Raw genomic sequence first — 25,726 nt, forward strand, 5'->3', positions numbered from 1 at the left:
ATTAGGATAGGAGAAATGTTTTTAAAGTGTCAATTATATTTTATGGAAAATAGGAATAGTTGAGTGATATTTTTATTCTAAAAAAATAAAAATAATATTTATAGGTAATTCCTAAAATATGGGTGACTATCCATGGAAATCACTTCTAAATTCTACATTGTTACTCCCCCAAGTTGGTTAATGCTTAACTTTGCCTCATTAAAAAATCGATTCTAATTAGTCTCATTTTTCACCTGCCCAAGAATTTTCAACTTATCTTCTTTCATGTATTTGACTATAACATACTGAGTAAATTGAAGGAAAGGTGTCATTTAAGTTTTGAATGAAGGGCTGGTGGCATTGACCAACTTAAAGGGTCAAACATAATTAAAAAACTTGATTAGGTTAATTGTGGACTTGATTAATATTTTCCAAACTTTTTAATCTTTTAAAAAGTACAAATCAACCCATACCCACAAAACTTCTCTCTCTCTCTGCAAATCAATCTCTCTTCTCTCTTTCTCTTGATAGTTTCTCTCTCTAACTTCTCCCAACCAACAAATTTTCAAATCTCTCCCTTCAATTTTGTGCAACTTCAACCTCTGGCGACAAATAGTTTTGAGTTCTTGTCCGTTCCTTTTTTAGTTTCAACCATCAGTCAACGTGACAACATTCTCCGGCGACAACAACTTTGACTTCTTCATCATTTCTTTTTTATTTTCACAGGTAAAAAATTAGGGTTTTTTATTTATGACGAAAATGAGGAACTTGATTTGTCGGTGTTTGTTATTTATTTTTATGTTTTTTGTTATTTTTTTATGTTTGTTATTTTTTAGTTGAATTTCTCATCTGAATGTATCTTCTACTGTTATTTTTTTAACAATGGATAAAACATGTAACGTGAATCCAACAGATGAGTATTATAGTATTGTAACATAAAACCAACATATGGGTCATCTATTATAACAAATTAGTCATATGTTGCAACAGATTAGTCATATATTGCAACAGATTACTCACTTGTTGCAACAGATGACTCATATGTTGGATTCATATTGGAGGTTTATCCATTGTAGCAGTAGCAGATATACCAAATAAGAAATTCAACAAAAATCATAATTTTACTTACAAAATCACCTATGAAGTAATGTCCAAGTGATATAAGAACAAAATTTGACCTAAAAGAATTTCAAAAATTTCAATAGGGGCACAACGAATAAGTAAACACATGAAAAATTTCATGAAACAGGTAAAGCAGACAAAAGTAGTATATAATAAATCAAATGCAAAAGGATCAAGGGAAAAAATGTTTGAGTTCTCTAAAAACGTTTAAGTTTTCTAGTATTTTAATTGCTTTCTAATAGATGACCTATCTGTTACAATAGATTTTCTATCTGTTTGATAATTTCCAACAGATGAATCATCTGATGCAACATGTTAGTCATCTGTTGAGTCAAATTAAGCAATTATTAGTAATAACTAAATTGATTTAGCTAAAATTAAAGACGTCTTTAAGACAATGGGACAAGCATTTGAGTTCTTCTAAAAATATTTGAATACCTTAGTATTTTAATTATTTTCCAACAGATGACCTATTTGTTGCAACAAGTTAGTCATATGTTGCAACAAATGTTTATAACAGGTTAGTCATTTGTTGATTCAAATTAAGCAATTATTAATAATAACTAAATTAATTTAATTAAAATTGAAGACAAGTCTTTAATACAAGAACTTAGACAAGGGGACAAATGTTTGAGTTCTCCTAAAAACATTTGAGCTTTAGTATTTTAGATTACTTTTCAACATATATCTTGTCTATTTAATAATTCCCAACAGATGAGTCATATGTTGCAACAATTTAGTCATCTGTTACAACAAATGTCTATATTTGTTTGATAATTTTCAATATATGAATTAGTTATTGCAACAGGTTAGTCATCTATTGTAACAGATGTCTATATCTGTTTGGTCATTTTCAACAGATGTTTTTAACTGTTTGGTCATTTTCAACATATTACTCATCTATTGCAACATGTTAGGCATCTATTGATTCAAATTAAGTCATTATTAGTAATAACTAAATTGATTTAACTAAAATAAAATGTGAATTAATAAGTTCAATTACAGTTTCAATTAATTTCATGATAATTACACGATCAACTAAGTATGTTTGTCCTAAGTAGAGTGATCAATTGACCAATTTTATTTGAAATGATTCAAACTAAGACATCATTAGAAATAAATATATTGATTTGACTAAATTTAAAGATGAATTAATAAGTTCAATTACGATTTCAATTAATCTCATGGTAAAAATGGTGTATTGATAAATGATGATTTGTTATTATTTCTATTGAATAAATCTTACTTTAGTTTTTTTTTTTTAACAAATGAATAATTTGTTGCAACAAATGAACAATCTGTTGCAACATATGAACCATATGTTGTAAAAATAAATCAATTACTCCAACAAATGAGTCATATGTTGCAACAGAAGGGTCATCTATCGTAACAGATGGACCATATGTTGCAACAAATAGATCATCTGTTGGAAGAACTCAAGGGTCATGACTTTTCGATCATTTAATTTTAAAAATAATTTTTAAATAAATAATATGAAAAAATATGATAAACACAACTTTGTAGCTATTTAATTTAAATAACTAAAATACTAAAAAGGTGAAAAGTTATGACTTTTCACCTTTTTTATATTTAAATCTATTTTTTAATTTAAATAATCAAAAAATCACTAAGTTTGATTTAATTAATAAATATAATTATTAAAAAAGAGGTGAACGGTCGTAAATTTTGCCTAAAACACTGCACTACTCACTCATTCAATCTTTTATAAATAGGTCTTCTCAGCTCTATCTCTTGCATCTTGTCTTGTATAAAATCGTAATTATATCTTCAATAACTTCTTTTTCAAAAATAAATTTCTTGTTCGTCCGTTAAGGTATGTTTTATTTCTTCTTCCAACTTGAAAATTATTAACATGTATCTATTTTCTAGTTAAGTTTCACATTTTTTTTTGTTAAACTACCAGTTGGTAATATATGTGGTTTAGTGTTTTACGTTATTTGTTCATGCATGTTCTTGATATGACTGATCTGATTTGGTACATGGCGATTCTGCTTGACACCATGTAGGAACTTGAAAGGCTGGTTCATGAACTCGAGTGAGAGTTGGGCGCCACAAGAGCAAGGGTGCTTCGTGGGATTCGAAGGTTGAGGGGTCTGCTGCCCAATGGATTTTTGATTGACAATAATAATAATAATAATAATAATAATAATAATAATAATAATAATAATAATAATAATAATAATAATAATAAGAAGAAGAAGAAGAAGAAGAAGAAGAAGAAGAAGAAGAAGAATGATGATGATAATGATAATGATAATGATAATGATAATAATAATAATTTGGTTATATATTTTTTTATCATATGTAATTTATTTTATCGTATCTATCTAATGTCGTAAGTATTTTTTTATGTAATGAATGAAAAAATCTATATTTGATCAACTGAGTTTATTTTTATTTTTTTTCATTCTGCCTATTTTTTTAAGATGTTGAGAGATGTAGGTTTTTTAGCATTTGAGAGTGGAAAGAATCAATTACAAGAAAGAAAGTATTTGGTTGAGAGCAAGGTGATAGACTAAAATTAAATAATAACACAAGATTATTTACTATTACAACAAAGTTAAAGATAGATTGATAGTAGATGGCCTATCTGTTGCAACAGATGGGTAATCTATTTGAAATGGCCAAGTAGATAAGGACATCTATTGCAACAGATTGATCGTCTGTCGTACCAAATTAGTAATATATTGAAAATGACCAAACAGATAAAGACATTTGTTGCAACAGATTAGTCATATATTACAACAGATTAGTAAGCTGTTGGAAATGACAAACAGATAAAGTCATATATTGCAACAGATTGGCCATCTGTTGGAAATGACCAACAGATAAAGACATTTGTTACAACAGATGACCAATCTGTTGCAACATATGTGTATATCTGTTTGATAATTTTCAACAGATGACTCATCTGTTGCAACAGGTTAAATCTGCTGCAATAGGTTATACACTTAACTGATCATGTAATTATTATGAGATTAATTGAAATTGCAATTGCAATTATTAAATCAATTTAGCTATTACTGATAATGGCTTAATTTGAATCATTTCAAATAAAATTAGTCAATTGATCACTCTACTTAGAATGAACACACTGAGGTGATTGTGTAATTAATATGAGAATAATTGAAATCGCAAGTGAACCTATCAATTCATCTTTAATTTTAGTTAAATCAATTTATTTATTACTAATAATGTCTTAATTTGAATCATTTCAAATAAAATTGGTCAATTAACACTTTACTCAAGACGAATACATTTAGATGATCATGTAATTACTATGAGATTAATTGAAATTGTAATTAAAATTATAAATTCATCTTTAATTTTAGTTAAATCAATTTAGTTATTACTAATAATTGCTTAATTTTAATTATTTCAAATAAAATTGGTCAATTGATCATTCTACTTGAGACGAAACACTTAGTTGATCATGTAATTACTATAAAATTAATTGAAATTGTAAGTGAACTTACTAATTCATCTTTAATTTTAGTTAAATCAATATAGTTATTTCTAATTATGGCTTGGCTTGAATCATTTCAAATAAAATTGGTCAATTGATCACTCTACTCAGGACGAACACACTTAGTTGATCGTGTAATTACAATTAGATTAATTGAAACTGTAATTGAACTTATTAATTCATGTTTAATTCTAGTTAAATCAATTTAGTTATTACTAATATAATGTCTTAATTTGAATCAATAGATGACTAACATGTTGCAAAAGATGAGTAATCTGTTGAAAATGACTAAACAAATAAAGACATCTATTGGAAATGACCAAATAAATAAAGACATCTGTTGGAAATGACCAAATAAATAAAGACATCTGTTGCAACAGATGACTAACATGTTGCAATAAATGACTCATCTATTGAAAATCATCAAACAAATATAGGCATCTGTTGCAACAGATGACTAAGTTGTTGCAACATATGACTCATCTGTTGAAAATTATCAAACATATAGGATATAAAATAATTTAAAATACTAAAGCTTAGATGTTTTTAAGAGAACTCAAATGTTTGTCCCCTTGTCTAAAGTCTTGTCTTTAATTTTAGTTAAATCAATTTAGTTATTACTAATAATTGCTTAATTTGAATCATTTCAAATAAAATTTATCAATTGATCATTCTATTAAGGACGAACACATTAATTGAAATTGTAAGTGGACTTATCAATTCATCTGTATTTTAGTCAAAATCAATTTAGTTATTACTAATAATGACTTAATTTGAATCATTTCAAATAAAATTGGTCAACTGATTACTCTCTCCGAGACGAATACAAATAGTTGATCATGTAATTACTATGAGATTAATTGAAATTGTAAGTGAACTTATCAATTCATCTTTAATTTTAGTTATATCAATTTAGTTATTACGAATAATGGCTTAATTTGATTCATTTCAAATAAAATTGGTCAATTGATCACTCTACTCATGATGAATACACTTAGGGTGTGTTTGGTATGAAGGAAAACATTTTCTAGAAAATATTTTCCAATTTTCTCATGTTTGGTTGGCTTAAAGGTTTTGGAAAATGTTTTCTAAATCATCTTATTTTCCTCAATTCTAAGGAAAATGACTTCCCTTTAAAATGTAAGGAAAACATTTTCCAAAACTCTCTTTCAACCTCACTCTTAAGTTGAAATATTCACACAACTCGTAAAATAACCCATCCCTACTCCGACCCTCAATCCCCTACTCCCACCCCCCCCCCCACCACCCCATTAAAAAAATATTTTAAATTCTTTTCTTACCTCACCCCCTACCCAAAACCCAAAACCCTACTCCCTTTCCCTTTCCATTTTTTTTTTAAAATTCAAACTTTTTTCTTACCTCCCCTACCCAACCACCCTACCAACTTCCTCCCCCCTCCCCTCCCCCCACACCCCTAAAAAAAATTTAAATTTTTAAAATTTATTTTGTGAAAATTTTTAATTTTTTCCTTACCCCACCCTCACTCCCCTACCCCGACCCCTACCCCGTACTATCCCCCAACCCCCTTCCCCCCCACCCCCAAAAAAAAAATAATAATTTATTTTTTAAAAAATTAAAATTATTTTCTTAACCGCTCTTACTACCTATTTTGACAATCCCCCAACCCCCAACCCCCACCTACCAACCGCCTCTTAAAAAAATATTAATGTTTTTAATTTGTTTTTTAAAATAAATTCAAAATTTTTTCTTATCCCACCCTTTTTATCATATTCATTCTCAATGTTTTTGTTAATTACTATACAAATACTTTTAGAAAACATATACTTATCCAATTTGTATAATGAACACACTAATATAAGTAAGAAACAACTTATTTTTCTAGAAAATATTTTTCCTCCTTCATATCAAACGCACCCTAAAAAATATTTTTTTGAGATCAAAAATTATTTTTTTAAAATATATTTTTATGCTTTAGCTAAATACTAAAATGTATTTTTAAAAAAATATTTTTCATTCACTAACCAAATACTACAAAATATTTTCCATTCACCAACCAAACATAGGAAAACAAGTGAGAAATTAACTTGTTTTCCAAGAAAATATTTTCTAAGAAAATATTTTCCATGGAAAATATTTTCCTTCATACCAAACACACCCTTAGTTATTCATTTAATTACAATGAGATTAATTGAAATTGTAAGTTTATCTTTAATTTTAGTTAAATTAATTTAGTTATTACTAATAATGACTTAATTTGAATCATTTCAAATAAAATTGATCGATTGATCACTCTATCCGGGACTAATACACTTAGTTAATCATGTAATTACTATGAGATTAATTGAAATCGTAATTGAACTTACTAATTCATCTTTAATTTTAGTTAAATCAATATAGTTATTTCTAATGATGACTTAGTTTGAATCATTTCAAATAAAATTGGTCAATTGATCACTCTACTCAGGACGAACATACTTAGTTGATCTTGTAATTATTATCATAAGATTAATTGAAATTGTAATTGAACTTATTAATTCATATTTTATTTTAGTTAAATCAATTTAGTTATTACTAATAATGGATTAATTTGAATCAATAGATGACTACCATGTTACAACAGATGAGTAATCTATTGGAAATAACCAAACAAATAAAACATCTGTTGAAAATGACCAAATAGATATAGATATCTGTTGCAATAGATGACTCACTTGTTGCAATAACTAATTCATCTATTGAAAATTACCAAACAGATATAGATATCTGTTGCAACAGATGACTAAGTTGTTGCAACATATGACTCATTTGTTGAAAAATATTAAATAGAAAAAATATGTGTTGAAAAATAATTTAAAATGCTAAAACTCAAATGTTTTTTAGGGGAACTCAAATGTTTTCCCCCTTGTCTAAGGTATTGTCTTCAATTTTAATTAAATCAATTTAATTATTACTCCCCCCGTTTAAAAACGAATGACCTACTTTGACTTGGCAAAAAGTTTAAGAAAATAAAGAAGACTTTTGAATTTTGTGGACTTAAATTAAAGTTGTATCAAATGTACCAAAATATCGTTTAATCTTGTGGTCCTAAACATGCCATGTGGAAAGTTGAAATTAAAGTATTGCCAAAAAAGAAAAGGGGTCAATCTTTTTTAAACGGACTAAAAAGGAAAGTAGGGTAGGTCATTCTTTTTTAAATGGAGGGAGTATTAATAATTGCTTGATTTGAATCAACAAATGACTAACCTGTTATAAGAATTTGTTGCAACAGATGACTAACTTGTTGCAACAAATAGGTCATCTGTTGGAAAATCATTAAAATATTAGGGAACTCAAACATTTTTAGGAGAACTCAAATGTTATCCCATTGTCTTAAAGCCTTGTCTTTAATTTTAGCTAAATCAATTTAATTATTAATAATAATTGCTTAATTTGAATCAATAGATGACGAATATGTTGCAACAGATGATTCATCTGTTTGAAATTATTAAACAGATAGAAAATTTGTTATAACAGATGGGTCATCCATTAGAAAGCAATTAAAATATTAGGGAACTTAAAGGTTTTTAGGAGAACTCAAACGTTTATCCCCTTGATCCTTTTGCATTTGATGTATGATATACTATTTTTGTCTTCTTTACCCGTTTCATGAAATTTTTCATATGTTTCACTTATTCCCTTTTAAAATTTTTGAAATTTTTTAGGTCAAATTTTGTTTGTTTATCACTTAGACATTACTTCATAAGTGATTTTGTAAGTATAATTATGATTTTTGTTGAATTTTTTATTTGGTATATCTGCTACTGCTACAATGGATAGAACCTGCAACATGAATTCAACATATGAGTCATTTGTTGCAATAAGTGAGTAATCTGTTGCAACATATGACTAATTTGTTGCAACGGATGACCTATATGTTGGATTCGTGTTACAACATTATAATACGAATCCAACAAATTACCAATTTATTGTAAAAGATTAGTCATATATATTGCGACAGATTACTCATATGTTGGATTCACATTATATGTTTTATCCATTATTGAAAAAATAGCAGTAGCAGATACACCCAAATGAGAAATTCAACTAAAAATTATAATTTTACTTACTAAAATCACCTATAAGTAATGCCCAAGTGATAAACGAATAAAATTTGACCTAAAAAAATTTGATCAAGTAGCAACTGTAGCGGTAACAACAACAATGTTCAACAACAAGAAGATGATGATGATGATGAACAAAAAGAGATGATAATGAAGAAAAAGATGACGATAATGAAGAAGAAGATGATAAATAAAGCAACAAAAATAATGAACAACAAAAATCGTGAAGAGAGAGAAAACTCCAATAAATGAGAAGAGAGAGAAACATGCCTTTTTTTCCTTCGTTTCCAGTTATATTAGGTTTTACATTGGATCAAAGTGTAAATTAAAAAACTTGTGGGTTATTTTTATACTTTTCTTACTTTCTTAATCCTTATAAAGTAATTGTCACCTACACTCAATTATTAAAACCCGAGTCACCTACACTTCATTTTAAAACTCTTTTGTCACTTTTAGTTCAAAGCCCCAACATGATATGTTAGTAGTATGAACTATAGAATTTTTTTTTTGTGTAAATAGTTTCAAAATCCATCTGGGAGATTGTACTGGCATCATCTCTCAAATAATACATATATAAGTTTTGTTATAAAACTATAAAGAATAAAGAAGAAGAGAGAATAGAGAGAGTAATTCTTATTTCTTCTCTTGAGGTATGAGAGATCATCGGATTGTCAATACAATTAAAAAATTCCCTCTATTTATAGGGGAAATTTACTCCTAGTCTAAGTAAAAGGCGGATGCTTCAAATCCTAATAGATATCAAAATAGATCTTGATAAATCTTGATAGAAATTCACTATAATGTAAATACATTTATAACACTCCCCCTTGAATGTCTAATTGATAGATAATGTGCCTCGTTAAAACCTTACTAGAAAAAACCCAGTAGGAAAAAAAATCTAGTGAAGGAAAAAGAGTACACATCTATAATAATACGTATTTTGGCTACCTCATTAAAAACCTTACAAGGGAAACCCAGTGGGAGAAAACCTCATAAGGGAAAAAGAGTACAACGCATATTAACTCCCCTAATAAGAACATTCTTGACCTTTGCATCTCGATCTTGTGCAGCTTCTTTTTTAAAGTTGCAATTGGAGAAGATTTGGTGAATAAATCAGTCACATTGTCAATTGAATGAATCTGTTGCACGTTAATATCATCATTCTTTTGTAGCTCATGTATGTAGAAAAGTTTTGGAAAAATGTGCTTCGCTCTATCTCCATTTATGAATCCTCCCTTAAGATGTGCTATGCATGCTGAATTATCTCAGTATAAAATTGTGGGTAGATTGTCATATTTCACACCACATTTTTCTCGAATGAGATGTATCATGGACCTCAACCATACACATTTCCAACTTGCTTCATGAATAGCTGTTATCTCAGCATGATTCGATAAAGTGGCTATAATAAACTGCTTTATATATCTCCAAGATATGGCAGTACCACCACATATGAACACATAGCCTATTTGAGATCGAGCTTTATGCAGTTCAGATAAGTACCCAACATCAGCATGACCAATAAGATCGGGAATGCAATCTTTAGAATAAAACAAGCTCATGTGTTTTATCCCATTTTGATGTCTCATAGTAAGAGTTGAAATATACCTTGCTAACAAATTGACTGAAAAGGCTATAGGCCTTGTAGTATTTGCAAGGTACATGAGTACATCAATTGCACTAAGATATGGTACTTCATAATCAATCCAATTCGATATATTTTGAATTTCGACAAATAATCTATTGCTTTGAAAACTCTCCAAGAGTTCAAATGATGTTCAAGCAATAAGCTTATACAATATAAGGATTATAAATAAGTTTCCCAGAAACTTTTATATTTTGAATCCTTAAAGAAGTTTTCATACAAATTTTGTCAAAGTGACAATATTCAACATTTTATTTGTGACGTCTTCAAGTATCTGGACTGCAAATCAAATAAGTTTTCACTTACCAAGATGCATCCTTTCATGTCACTTGATAAATATTTCTACGTCAGCATGCTTAAATTAACGTAGAATTCAGATCCTCGTAATCTTTCACAATATTGTGTCAAGATATTGATGATATATTATTTTTTATCGGTTCACAATGTGACATAACATTTGAGATCTCATCACTTCATTATTTTTAGGTACAGGAACCTCTCATAAGGTTTCATGAAGTGGTATGTCGTAGGCTCTTCAAGAGCTCATTGCCTTCTTATTATGATTATTTGCTCCTTATTTTTCAAGGACTATTTCATTTGGAACCGATCCGTCTACCACGCTTCACGCATGATAGACTTTGTCTTTTAGGAACACAAAATAAGAGCACTTGCGCTTAATATGAGATGCTTTCAGCATTTGACTTGAATTATCTTTTGGATGAGGATATGATGATGATAATTCCTAACATATTTTATAGCACTTATAATCTCCCTCTTATGTTAGAAAAACTAACATGCATCCTCTACTTATTTCAAAAATCCATTGTTGTGTATTATGGTATATTCATTAATCATATACCACACATCAAAATTATTAGATGGAATAATTGATTTTCGGGGAAGAAATAATCATAATTTATTGGTCTAATGCATACAAATGCTATTGCAATATATCCTATTTGAGACCAATACATTAAGTTTTGTTCTCATTAACAATGGTTTAGATATTCATCGAAGACATTCAATGCTAAACCATCACCATCAAGATGAATTATCTTGATTACACAATCTGAAAATTATGCTCAATTAATATTGAACAAGTAACTTTATGGATGTCAAACGTAGTTTAACATGAATGTACATGTGATCATCTTATTATGCATCTTTTCAACATATCACATGATAGGTGAATGGGCCCTTATTCACTTTTTATAATTTTCAGATTTGAGGGGATCCAATCCCAATATTAGTTGGTCCAACCAATTTGTCATGAGAACAAACGACATAAACAATTCTTGAAGAATCTTCTAGCTCTTCAATACATGCACATCTTCGAGATTTCACAATCATTCATATAAATTTATGAACTTTTATTCTAGTAAACTCTAATTTTACCATGACATGTATTTTTTCTTTAGTAAATTTCAGATTTACTATTACATGAATAAATTTCAGATTTACTACTTCAGAAATAGATTTTAAAATTATTCAACCTCTTTTGGAAGTGAGTTGTGATACAATCACAATTAAGTACACGTTTGCATTAATAAGTTTCTCATTCCCCAGGAATGGAATATAATCGTGCCTTAAGCCTATCAAATTATGATAGCTTATAACCTCTTTCAAGATTTTGCTACTTCAAAAGCAAATCAAGGCATACATATGATGTAGAGAATTTTTTTTCTCTAGTATATCTTATAATCATATAAGCATGTGAAAATATCATCACATTTGATGATCATTATTATATTGTCCCTCTACGCGTATATTCGTGCATTCAATCACTTATCTTCTTTCAAACATATTATGCACTGCTAATACGTACACCTCAAGAATAAAGTAAGTTGTCATATTTCAGACTTATCATATATTGCTACCACATTCACTTCATGGAATGAAGCATATTTAATGGGTCGAATTTCATGACTTTTCATCAAACACCCATTATTTTGCCTTAGCCATCAGAATATCACACTTCATGTCCCCTCAAGGCACCATTTCAAATTACTTCAAATTGATGTTTAGCATGTAACTTTAACACATTTATGAACTGTGAAGGATTCCTATCTATACACAAACAAATCAGTTTGTTATACTCAAAATTAGGAAAATGAATAAAAATTTATTCCAACTTCATTAGTCACTACTGCATAAATCAGTTTTTCAATTTCAAATTTTATATTTCATGTTAAAATTATAATGATAAATATATTATAAAACAAACATTGATATGAAAAAAGATAAAAGTTTCAACATTTTCAATTAGTATATGAGCCCAAACCTTTACTAATAATAAACTTGGGAAACTAAATTTGCATGATTCAACCAAAAAGATAAAAGAAAAGGTCATGCCTACATGATTCTCCACTAATTTTTAAGAGATGCAGATTCAAGAAATGCGTTCAAACTTATCAATCCTCCACTAATACTCTTATTTATATGAATTTAATTTTGGTGCACCGTCGGGGTAGTTTTTTGTTATACCATCAGGTGACTTTTATCTGCTGTTGCAGGTCATTCATTTCTCAGGTAAAAATATAAAAATGGATGACCTGCTACAGCAGGTAAAAGTCACCTGATGGTGTAAAAATAAACTACACCGACAGTGCACCAAACTTAAACTCGTCAGAGTGCAAAAAATTATACACTATCAGGTAAACTTGACTTGCTATTGCAGGTTACCTAATTTTTTATGTAAATAATTGGATAACCTACAATAATAGGTCAACTGAACTGATAGTGTATAATTTTTTGTACACTAACGATACACACAACTTAAACTCTATATATTCTTACTTCAAGAATCCACAAATTATTTAAGTTGCATATATTCTGTACATTGTTTTTATATTGCTTTGGTCACTTGAGTGAAAGAGGAAACAAAACTCTGATAATTATATAGGTCGCTTGACTTCCAGCGTCTTGGAAGTCGCTCCAACCACACCAACTTACCTTTGCAAATTAAAAAGAAAAAAATAAAAGGCCAATTAACTATTTGTTTGTAATAAATTTTAACTTGTGATGGAAAAATAAAATTCATCTACAAATATAATATGAAGAAATGAGAATTTTATTGATAAAGAATATGGATACAATTCTATTTCTCCGTTGATTCTTCTCTCTATATTTTCTTTGTAATTTAAGGGCCGTTAGTAGCATATTTTTCAAACGTAGAAAGATTTGGATTTGATCTCCATGAAAGAATGATATTGTGGATTTTCTTGGTGTTTTTGGTTATTAAGAAGAGAGAGAGTTGATCTCTTTGGGAATATCAATGAGTTTATGAGATACTCAAGATGCCTCTTTAAGGGAATACATTACCCTTTAAATAGATGTATCTTAGGGTAGATTAGCCTCCAAGCTAGGATTAGGGTAAAGCAACCTCCAAAAAGTCTAATAGAAATTGAATTCTTCTTATACAGTTCACAAAATTTTGATGTCCATACTGTTACTTGACAACATGTCGATCAATGAAAAGAATAAATTGCTCCATGCCCATCGTTTTGTCCCCTTTAATATCTGTAAAAACCAAACGCCCCATTTGATATTTTGACTCAAAAAAAGTGATAACCCTTTTAACTCCAAACTCTATTTGATATCTACTTTCCAAACTACACTAGAGCTAAACCTTTATAGTGCACTTCACTTGTCATACTAAGACCACCCCTCTATAAGCTTTTCCTATCGCTCTGATGTACCTCTTTCCGCCTGTTCTCTAGAGTTCAAGAACAGATTCTTGCCTATCCCTTATTTGTCTATTAAGTTTATTTTTCTCTAAAGGCAACATAAAAAACACCTATATTATAATACGTAAGAGGAAGGATGACTAAGCAGCTATGCTACTATTGGCACCCCAAACTTAAAACTACAACTAGAAATCTAACTTTAGGTGGTCATTATGATCAGAAACTCACTTTCTGGAGAATTTTATTGACCTCGCATATAACTTGGGGAATCTGATTAGTACCCATATTTCAGAATAAAAGAACAAAGACTTGACTGGACGGTATTCACGAGCAGATGACAAACATGAGTGAAGAAGGGTCTTATGTTACCATTTTTTATGGTAAAGAAGATGTTCTTGTTCTTCCATTCCACAAACCCTTTTCATCTTTCAAGATTAGGTTGGTATTCTGATAGGTGAGAGGTGTGAAGCCAGATCGAACTAAGGACAATGAAAAAATTTCAAAAATGATAGATTTCCAAAAAATAAGTAAAAGCATAATAAAAGACAATCCTATATTGACAAGGACGAACTTTTTCATGAAGAAAGCTTCGCGCCCAACTGCTTGTATATCAATCAGAAAGAAGCAGCTGCAAATGCTATCAGTGGTTCTTCCTTCCTATCCCATCTATCTATAAGAGTTGCTTGATTTTTCCCCATCTTTAATAGGACTGACTAAGTTCGAGTAGATCTCCATCCCATTTCACGGATGCATTGCATTGAGAATTGACTCATTGGATTAACCGCTTAGACGAAGATTTCCTCATATTCCATTTCATTGGCAACTAAAATAGATCGAAATGGATTGTGCGGTACCCAGGGCTTAAAAAATAAAGTGAAAATAATATTGCTTTGCTTGACCTGATTGTTGTGCCAAGGGTTGGTGGTGCCTTGGCTAGCTCTTAGTTTCATTTGTTGGCCCCACGGCTTATTTCATCTCTATGTTTGAAAGATGTTATGTTCACATACTCGTTTTCACACATAGGAAAAGAGAGTTAGTCAAAAATCCATTTTTTAGCAAGAAGGGCCTACAACATAAGGCTTCTCCTATGAATCTATGAACCTCCGAACCTAAGGAATAGAGTTCAGCATCAAGAAGCCTACTCCTCGGGCTATTCGGTACTTGAATATGCTTGCCGTGGAGAAATACTACTTTTCTATTCGCTTGCCTGAGCGCCTCTACTCATGCGGGACTGACAGTACAATACTAAGAATGGAGCACGCCACCCGTCCATGGTGGTATTATGGTTAGAAGGCCTTCCTTAGCGGCCTCTTCCTCAAAAGGCAGTATTGAAGACAAATGAGTAGACCCCTACAAGCATATAAAGTCGCGTTTTCAGGGCCCATGGATGCCTAGGGGAAAAACTCTCCAATACAAGTACAAGAGAGATTTTTTAGTTTTTTTTCTACTCCCTTGTATAGGTACATTACTTCATTTCAATTAGACAATATAAGAAAGCAAGGACCATCTGAGTTGCAGATCATTATGCTCCTAGAAAGGCATAATTTGAATATAGAGGAGTGAAAGTTCCCAACAAATAAGTACTTTTTCATATCCTTCTATGAACCGTATGGGCACGTCCTCTGTCACCCCCACCGCGCTTACGGCTCTATACCCCAACCCAACTTGCTTTGGCCCCGAGTCCTTTCTTTCTATTCCTCGGTAAGCATACCATGGGAGCATAAGGGTGATATCTGCTTTTGACTGATAGAAAGCATCTCTCTTTTGTCCCTCCTGACCAAAATTGCTAAAAAATCACAATAGAAAAAGTTCTTCTTACCGAGAGAGTAGCTTCAGAGATATTTTTATTTGAGGAGGAGGCTTCGCCGTCCTGTTCCTCATAAATTATGTTAAAATCGGTCGGATCATCCTTGAAATCTGAAAAGAAAAGAGAGATAGAACATATCTAATCAGACTGAATATGATTTGAAGAGCTGTCACGACCATTCACATAAATTTTAGTGAACTATTGAAGCTGTTAGTATGATTGATCAGACAAGTACCAAGAGCTTTCGGTAAACTTCTTTCATTTTTGAATTCGATTATGACAAGTTCTAACATTAGTATGAGTTCGTTGACCACGTAAGGACGATCCATCTTGATGACGAATTCCACGATAGCAAGAAATCAAAATTAGTTTGGACGCTGAGTTTTTTGGTTTTATTTTTTCCCTTTCTTCAAATAGTACTTTAAACATTGTTTTCTATGCAATATAAAGACTCTTAAGAGTCGTTTGATAGAGTGTATTACACAAAATAATATATGTATTAGTTTTGTGTACTGATAATATCTGTCACACCCTTTTTTCTAACCCCAAAAAAAAGATTCGTTTTTAAGGGTCGAAAGAGTTTTCATTATTAAAGTGACAAAATGAAGATTTTGTTCTGAAAAAGGATTATTTTTACATTAAAAAAAAAACTCAGAGTCGTCACTTGGCATAATCTAGTGTGCCAAGTCACCATTGGAAAATCCTCTTCAAAATGATTTTTGACTCTAACACTGATCCGCGAATAGAGATTCTGGCTAAGGAATTCTGTTGACCAAGGGGAAGGTTTTAGGCACCCCTCGATCCTGTGGTTTGACCACAGTCACTTAGTGGAGTGTATCGGCTATTTTGGCATTACGAATGTATAAACCACACAAAACACATAAAACAATCAATCAAAACAAACAAACAAAACAAATCAAAATTTCGTATTCAGTCCAATTATACAATCCCAAAATAGAAAATACTGAACTAAAGCTACACTAATCCTAAACTACGCTCCATTTTTCTTTCTCTACCCGATGCTCCGGGCCTTGATCGTGCGCCATCTTCAAGTACATGATACTTCGGGGCATTCCCCGGTGATTAAATACAATTCCTTCAGGGCATTCCCCGACCAAATGAGAATAATTTTTAATGCGAGAAAACAAATCCATTCAACACATATTTCAGACATTTCACCAATTTTACAATCCCTAAGTTTGCCTTCCCTATTGTTTGCCTAACGATTCACGATCTAAAACATGATACTATCGAACTTAACAAAGTTGACGTTTATCCCAAATCAAGCAATCGTCACTAAACCAACACAAATCAATATTCACTTTTAACAATTTTCAATCTTTTTTTTTAAAAAAAAAAAATCCAACTTAACCCCAAATCAACTACGTGTAACATACTTCACACCAGGATTAGCAATCAGATAACTATGAATAAAATCACCTCAACCAAATTCAACCAAAAATCACACCATTCAAAAATATTCACAAAAAGAGAGATAAGAGATGTAGAATTGGACCTCAATCGTTCATTTTATTCCAAAATCAGTGATGGATTGGAATTCAAGGGCAACAAAACCTCGACCCAACTGGAACCTCAACGTCGACCTCGCAACTTTTGAATATTTTCGATCAATTTATGAAAGAAATAAAGAGCCATCCCGAGAACCTCAACTCAACTGCAATGATGGACAAAATAACTCGATATCAACGAATAGCAATCGTACAGATTCAAAATCCAGTGTCAAAACCTTAATACGAACATCAAATCACAAATTTCGAATAAACTATTGGAGAATCCCATCGGAATCAAAGTAGGTTCTCGTTCACGGCTCTGTCAGAGCTCCGTCGACCCAAACAGTACGAAGAGCGTGGGATTGGTCTGGTTTTGATCGAATTTTTTTTTTGGTGTTTTCGCTGGTTTCAGAGTTTTGGTAGTTTGGTAGTGCGGGATGATGTATTCCAGTGAGGCTTCGCCGGAATTCGAGCTAGTTCCTTTCTCTATTTTCTTTCTCTCTCTCCCGATCTATCACTCCGACCAGCTCTCTCTCTCGCTCTGTTACTCTCTTCTCCAAAGCTCCATCTTCCTTAAACTATATCGTGTGTGCGTATGGTCAGGTTTTGGGGTGTCTATGGCGTGAGTTTTGTGAAAGAAGAAAAAAAATGGACCCTATTGTTGTGAGGAAGAAACCAAAAAAATCCGGTTCTTGGTATTTTTTTTTAATGTGTATCAATGGAATATCTTTGTCAATATAGTCCCTTTGTGTGTGTATATATGCTGTGAGGTGAGGGTGGGGTAGTGAGGTAGGGTAGGTGGGGTCACGTGGGGTAGGGGGTAGGGTGTGATGTGTTTTATTTTGATTGGGTAGGTTGTTAGGATAAGATGTAGGGGTTAGAATAGGATAGAATTTGTTAGGGAGTTTGTTATTTTTTTGTATTTTGCGAGGGTATAATAACATGGATGAGGGTACACGGTAGGATAAAATAAAATGGGTAAAAGTGAATAAAATTGAACTTTAAGAAGATGAAATCACGTGTCTACAATATCTTGTTTGGTTCATTATTTTAGACTATGTATAACTTATATTTGTACTAATTATACACCCTATTGTGTATTGATGTGTGTATTAATAATACACACCATTTTCCATGTATTAGTAATAGCAAGACTTTCAACACATGCATTAACTTCTTCAATGATATTGTTACCCCTCAAGCTTAAGCAGTTGCAGCCATTAGAACTGTTTTTAGTGCTCTGTAGTAGACCTTCTTTATAAGAAAGGTGTTTCCTTTCCTCTACCTTTCTTGCTAGTGTTTCCTCTTCTCTACCATTATTTTCTTCTTAAAGAGGAAGAAAGCTTAAGCAGTTGCAGCCACGAATCATGTATGCATCCGTGAGTGAATTATTCTTGTTTTTCAATTTATTCCTCTTTATTTTGACCAAAATTTTATCGATTTCATTGCCAACCTTTTGGATTTGAAGAAGAAGTGGGAATTGGGTTTTCTTTTCTAAAATAATAGCTGCTGCTACTTCACTCTAGCTTGAAAAGAGTGTACATAGAAAGAGTATTTTGGTAAACAAACATTCTCTTTATAAAAATTACTATATAAATATATATATTATCTTTAATACATCAAACCATATACATTGTAAAAATAATGGATGTGTAACTAATTTCAGCATTACTAATACTTGCATTAATAATACAAGCATTACTAATACACCTTATTCAGCATTATTTTTATACAGTCTATCAAACGACCCCTTAATTTGTCAGTGTTTAAAGATGAATTTTTCAAATTTTAAAGTTGGTATTTTTATTTTTCCACTTATAAATATTATTTTTTTTATCAATGAAATGCATGTTAAATATAACTTTAATTACGTTTATCATTTTTTAACTCTTAACTTGGAATACTATTTTTCCTTTAATATCACATAATTCATGTTCAAACAGCTGCTCAGAGAAAGTCAAAGTATTATTATAATTACTTTTATTATTCTTAAAAGGAAAATATAAAACTCTTTCAGACTTGGCTAACCTCTTTATTGGAGGAAAGATTTTGGACCTCTATAAATAGAAGACCCATTATTTCATACCATAACACAATAACATCCGCAATATATCCTCAAAAGAGTTTGGTTTAGAGAGAGATTTTCTCCTAATAGATTATATTCTCTCTATTATTTTTGAATCGATTTTTCATATGTGGGTCAATTTGCCAAACTCTATTGATAATATTTTTTAGGTTTGTTTTATGTGTCATCTGAACTATTGCCTCTATGATTTGCAACTATTAGTTTCTGCATGATGCTTTGTTGATTTCGAACCAAACAAGCGGTATCAGAGACCATGATTCAATAGTTCATCGAGAATGAAGACCGGTTCAAATCAATTTGCAACTGATTGATGATAATGAAGATATATGCCCAAAATATTATATGTGGATATAAAATTAAATCATACTTTTAACAATTTGTTGTTGTTATACATTTGAAAATAAATCTCATTTTTAATCAGGTATAGAGCTTAATTTTAACTTGAAAGGGATCATATATTTTAACCTAAAAGAGCTTCAATTTTTAACCCATATCAACTTTTAATCATGATAAGCAACAGTGATAATGAAGATTGTGTGAAATTTTTTTGACAAAATTTTTTCCACCTTTTTCATATGCATGGTCTTCGTTCTTCACATAATCTTCATCACTGTTGTTTTGTATACTTAAAAATGGAGCTCTTTTGAGTTAAATATATAAGCCCTTTCAGATTAAAATTGAGCCCATTACAGAGTTAAAAATGAGCTTTATTTTCAAATATATAACAACAACAATGTTGAAAATATGATTTACAATTATATCTACATGTAGTATTTTGGACATATATCTTCATTATCATCAATTGATTGCAAAGTGATTTGAACTTGTCTTCAATTTTGATGAACCATTGGATCATTGAACCATGGTCTCTGATACCACTTATTTGGTTCAAAATGGAGAAAGCGCCATGCAGAAACTAATAGTTGCAAACCATAGAGGTAATAATTCAGATGACGCATAAAACAAACCTAAAAAAAATTAGGGATAATACCCACGAAAATACCTGAAGTTTGACCGGATTACCAGTTGAGCATATTGAACTTTCTAGGGGTCCTATTACCCCTCAGACTTTCTTTTTTCGTATTTTAATGGAATATATCTGCCACTTGGCACACTGCTTGTGATTCACGCATACTGAGCGCGTGAACAGTGTTAAAAATATTTTAAACTCTTTTTTTCTGCCAAACAGCCCCTTAATTTTATAATTATTTAAAGTTTTATATTTTTATTTATTTTTTCATTCTTCTTTCTTCTTTCTTCTTTCTTTTTTTTTTTCTTTCTTTTCTTCAACAATGGTTGCTCCATTGTTGAATTGAAATTTAATAGAACTCAATGGTTATAGTTTAATAAAACTCGCTAATTGAAACTCAATGGATGATTCGAAAGATTCAAACTCGGAAACTCTTAATTTAATTTCGAGTTTCATTAATGGAAATTGAATCTTCCGAGTTTCATTAACGGAAGATTGAATAGCTTCATATATGAAATTAAATTTTTCGAATCTTTCGAGTTCCATTAATGAATTTTTTGAATCTTCCGAGTTCCATTAACGGAAGATTGAATAGCTTCATACATGAAATTAAATTTTTCGAATCTTCCGAGTTCCATTAATGAATTTTTCAAATCTTTCGAGTTCCATTAATGGAAATTGAATCATGAAATTAAATTTTTTGAATCTTTTGGGTTCCATTAATTAGCGAGTTCCATTCAATTAGCGAGTTTCATTGAATCTTCCATTAATGGAACTCGCTAATTGAATCTTTCGAGTTTCAATGGAAAATTAATGGAAGATTCCATTCAATTATTTGAAAAAACTTTCTTCATAAACTCAATGGAATCATTTGGAATATTTAATATGGTTGTAATTGTGAAAAAATGTTGAAAAGTGATAAAATAGAGAAGAAACGGGGCGTGCACCGCACTTCCCACCGAAAAAACTGGGTATACGTTTTGAGGGGGGGATAAATTTCACTTTAAAAAAGTTCGGGGGAGGGGGGGGGGGTGGAATTAATTCCAATTTAAAAAGTTAGGGGGTAATAGGACCCTCGCAAAGTTCAATATGCTCCAGTGGAAATTTGGTTAAACTTCAGGTATTTTCGTGGGTATTATCCCAAAAAATTATCAACAGAGTTTGGTCAATTGACCTACATATGAAAAGCTAATTCAAAAAGCATATAACCAATTAGGAGAAATTCTCCCTCTAAATCAGACTACTCTTTTGAAGACTACATTGTGGATGATATTGTATTATAGTATGAGAGGAGGAGTCTTCTATTTATAAAGGTCCAAAATTTTTCATCCAAAAAAGAGATTACTCAAATATGAAAAAGTTTTATATTTTTCTTTTACGAAAAATAAAAATGTTATGATAATAATTTGACTTTCTTTCCACAAAAAATCAAAACATAAATTTGATAAGAACATCAAGAAAAAAAAAATCCTAACACAAAGTTCAAATAAAAGATGTAAAAAGTTTCATAGGAGCGAAGGCAAATAGACTTCAAAATTTTTGAAGAAAATAATGCAGCCCTTGTTAGGTCCTTTTTTATTGGATCAATGGTTTAGGTCATATACTTTTTATTCTGTGCATCGTATATTTTTCTATTTGTTTTGGGCAGGTCTTATGAATTTAAGTTGGTCAGTTCAAAATCCAGCCCTGAAATTTGAAAGGGAAAAGGGGCAACTAAATCAATAACAATAAATCAATAAAAGTTCTTATCATACATTACAAATTAACATTTGAATGATTCCATTCTTTGCTAGCTAGTAGTCAATTTATAAATAGTACTAATTTGAACTTAAACGTGCATCCACCTATATGCCAGCCTCCAAAATTATGCATTGTTGATGCTTGGTCCTCAGAGTTTTATTTTTTTATTTTTTTGCATAGTGAAGGGGAAATGACGGCGGGAATTAAGAAGTGGGAATCAAATTCTCATCAATAAGATGAAATTTGAGGTAGCCAACTAACTGAAGTACGGAACTATTAAGATTTCCGTCAACAAAGTTATATCAACACTCCTACAAATTTGAACAAGTTAATTACTCCATTTTTTCTCTTTTATTAAACCTCTTTTAATTAGAAAGTCTTATTAGTCCAGTTAATTGATTACCTAGATTCTTATCTTGTTAGAAAGAATTTGATTTCCCACTTTGTAATTCCTTCCTCTTTGCCCCTCCCTAAAAAGAAACCCTCTATCAATTTAGCACAACCTTTAAAAAATTTATTTATTAAGTGTTTGTTTACTAAATTTATTAATGGTTTAACTTTAGAGTTGCAAATCCAATATTAATTTGGGAAGCATGGATAATTAATGCAATGATATAGAAAGAAAATAATAAACCCTTTTGATTTGTTAAATGAACTAAGGTAAAAAAAAAAAACGAAAGTATGTGAATTGTTTCCTTTTTATGGGTCTTTTTAAGGGTTTAGGGGTGATTTTTCTGCGAGTATCTCTCTTCCAAATGAAAGGTAGATTTTTCTGCAGTTAAAGAATCATTTTGTAATAGCTCTACAATAATTAGGAGATTAACTACGATCGAACCAAAATTAATAAGTGAGGCTTGAAGAGGTTTTTTCTCAACTTGTTAATAACATATATTGAGAATACGTGTCAAATTTCTTTATCTATACAGCATTCCTTTCTTTCTTTTTAAACAATAATGCTCCATATCGTAGCATGTTCTTGTGATACATTGGACCTTGTAAGGAGTCAATAACGTGTAATTTATTAACTCAAATGAATATACATATGTAGCCTTCTCTTACCAAGTCAAGCTTATTTGTGATGCGAAAGAATCAAATGCAATTTGCAAAAAACAACTCGGATGGTGTAATCGTCAGTGAAATGGATGAAAATTGTAGAATATCAAAGTTTAAATTCCAATAAATACAAAAGAACGTTACATGCATCATTCACTAGTTTTTTAAAAAAAGGAAAATAACTAACAAAGTTCCCGCTAATTTATCAACCCATAACTAATAATCTTTTTTTTTTTTTTAATAATTTGTTGTTAAATAGAATTAGCGCTAAAATTTTGTTGTTCAGCGTTGTCCATTATTAATTCCTGTTTATTTTTTTCTTATTTTTTTGTAGTGATTACTTCCAATAGCTAATAGGTATCCAGGGAATTTGTCTAGGTGGTATCAGTCTGCCTTAGCCCCACACTATTAAAAAAATAACCGTCATTGGCGCGTTATTTGGTTTATAAAATATGATAATCTTAGTCAAATTATTATGTCCACTTTCAATAGAGATACATATAAATAGCATAATATTGCTAGAAAGAAGACATCAATTTTCAAGATTAGCCAAACGATCAATTAATATTGAAGTGTTGTTCATCCTAATTATAACATTTTGGTCATTTAAAATGGCAATGGTTAGATTATTAATGAGCTTGGCTACCATAGCCATGGTGTTTGGTTTCGCTATAGCTGCAAATCATACAGTAGGAGCTCCTAATGGTGGATGGAATCAGAACACTGATCTTAAAACATGGGCTGCATCCGAAACATTCGTAGTTGGTGATAGTTTGGGTAAGTCATCTCTACTAATCTTTAATGTTCGAGGCTGAATGTGAATTTGAAGTATATGGATTCTTATAGCAACCTCAAGTTAATACTATAATATCTATGGATTCAGAATCAAATATTTATAGATATTTCCTAGATTTCTTCGTATAAGTTCGATTTCTTGCTCTTGGTTGACCTCCTCCTTAGGGGGAGCCTCTGTGGAAGGTTGTTCGGTATAATTATTCTGCTATCCAATAACTAGACGTGACGTTGATGCCAACTCTCGTTCCTTATCAATTTTTTTTTACTAAAAGATGAAGAAACCCCCCAATACCGGTGCTTAATACTTGTATTGGACTTCCAACTAATTTGAATTCACACCTATAAGACCTAGGGAGGCACTCAGAATTTTTTATAAATCTAAGGATTGAGCCCGAAACCTAATATTAAGGGTAAAAAGATTCTATTAAATTGACCACAACCTTATTGATAATTCCGTGCATTTTGTTTACTTACTTTCAATGTGACTCAACCCTCTAATCTATTGTTAGAGGTGGAAGTGATTTATCATTCTATCAACCCCTTTTTGTCTACTCTCACACAAATGTTTTCTAATTTGTGTTTTTTCATCGACAGTTTTTACGTATACTCCAAACCATGATGTCCTTGAAGTTAACAAAGCTGACTATGATTCATGCCAAACAACAAATGCAATATCAACAAATGGTGGAGGGATGACTGTCATATCTCTATCTTCTACAGGCAAAAGATACTTCATTTGTGGCACTGGTGGACATTGTGCCTCAGGAATGAAACTTGAAGTCAACACACTTGCCACAGTTCCTCCACCAATAGTAGCCCCTGCCATTTCCCCTGCTAAGTCCCCCGTCTCTGCACCATCGCCAAAAAATGCACCTAAAGTCTCCCCGGTTTCATCACCATCTCCTAAATCTTCCGCGCCATCACCAAAGATTGCACCTAAAATTTCCCCTGCGAAATCCCCTGTTGCTAGTAGTCCATCACCAATAACTGTTGAGGCTCCTACACTGCCTCCTCCTGCTGATGTTGTGCCAACAGCATCTCCAACTTCACCATCTCAACCATCATCTGCTGATAAAATAAGTGTTGTCGCTAGTTCCAGCGTTGGATTTGGCATTGTCGCTATGATATTCTTTATGTAATTCATTGATTCTTTTCTTGTTTGAATTTCTTTTCAATTTTATTTTGTATTTGATTTTATTCAATCGTGGATATCTTGCTCCAGATGTTCTTGTTCAAACTGTCTAACTTTTGATGAGGTCTGTACACAAATAACAAGTCGGATTCACCGCTTAGCTACTAGTTCATCATCAACAACTGTTCAGGCTCCGGCGTTGTCTCCTTCTAGTGTTTTTGTACCAATAATCTGAATTTATGTCATATTCAGTCTCCTATTGAAGGAATTAAGAGCATGGCCTGAACAATAAGAATCGAGGCAAATAACCAGTTCCATAGGGTTCAAAATATCCATGAAAATAGATGGAAGTATTATTTATTTATAGCATCTGAGGCAGGGTGAAACAAAAGTACTAACTACTCTTTTTGTGTTACATCAGTCAAGTACCACAGTTTATTCAACAAAAGAGCAAATATAACATCTTTTTATTTTCTCCAGAATTAAAATGATCATGAGTCCTCACGAAGTCTTATTTTCGGAGAGAGGAGGTTTCCTATCTCTGTCATCTTGTTTCAATGGCCATTTGTTTTTGTTGAGTCGGACAGGCATGAACAGTCAGGGCAAGGACATTCAACTTTCTCATCAATTG

At 31.2% G+C, this 25,726-nt stretch overlaps 1 protein-coding gene across 1 annotated transcript; it reads left to right on the top strand.

The window, feature by feature from the left end:
- The first annotated feature begins 23,649 nt into the window (after positions 1 to 23,649).
- Positions 23,650 to 25,400, top strand: LOC107842283 (uclacyanin 1). Its single transcript, XM_016686038.2, has 2 exons — positions 23,650 to 23,945; positions 24,558 to 25,400. Exons 1-2 carry the CDS (start codon positions 23,780 to 23,782, stop codon positions 25,100 to 25,102), a joined length of 711 nt encoding a protein of 236 aa, XP_016541524.1. The 5' UTR covers positions 23,650 to 23,779; the 3' UTR covers positions 25,103 to 25,400.
- Positions 25,401 to 25,726: the final 326 nt, after the last annotated feature.

This window comes from Capsicum annuum, chromosome 9 (genome assembly GCF_002878395.1).
Source record: "Capsicum annuum cultivar UCD-10X-F1 chromosome 9, UCD10Xv1.1, whole genome shotgun sequence".
Taxonomy (NCBI): domain Eukaryota; kingdom Viridiplantae; phylum Streptophyta; class Magnoliopsida; order Solanales; family Solanaceae; genus Capsicum; species Capsicum annuum.

Bases quoted from the DNA above. Each gene is read 5' to 3' on its own strand.
- LOC107842283 (XM_016686038.2), top strand. From the start codon at position 23,780: ATGGCAATGGTTAGATTATTAATGAGCTTGGCTACCATAGCCATGGTG. The intron at 23,946-24,557 runs GTAAGTCATCTC...TTTCATCGACAG, and splicing joins CGTAGTTGGTGATAGTTTGG to TTTTTACGTATACTCCAAAC.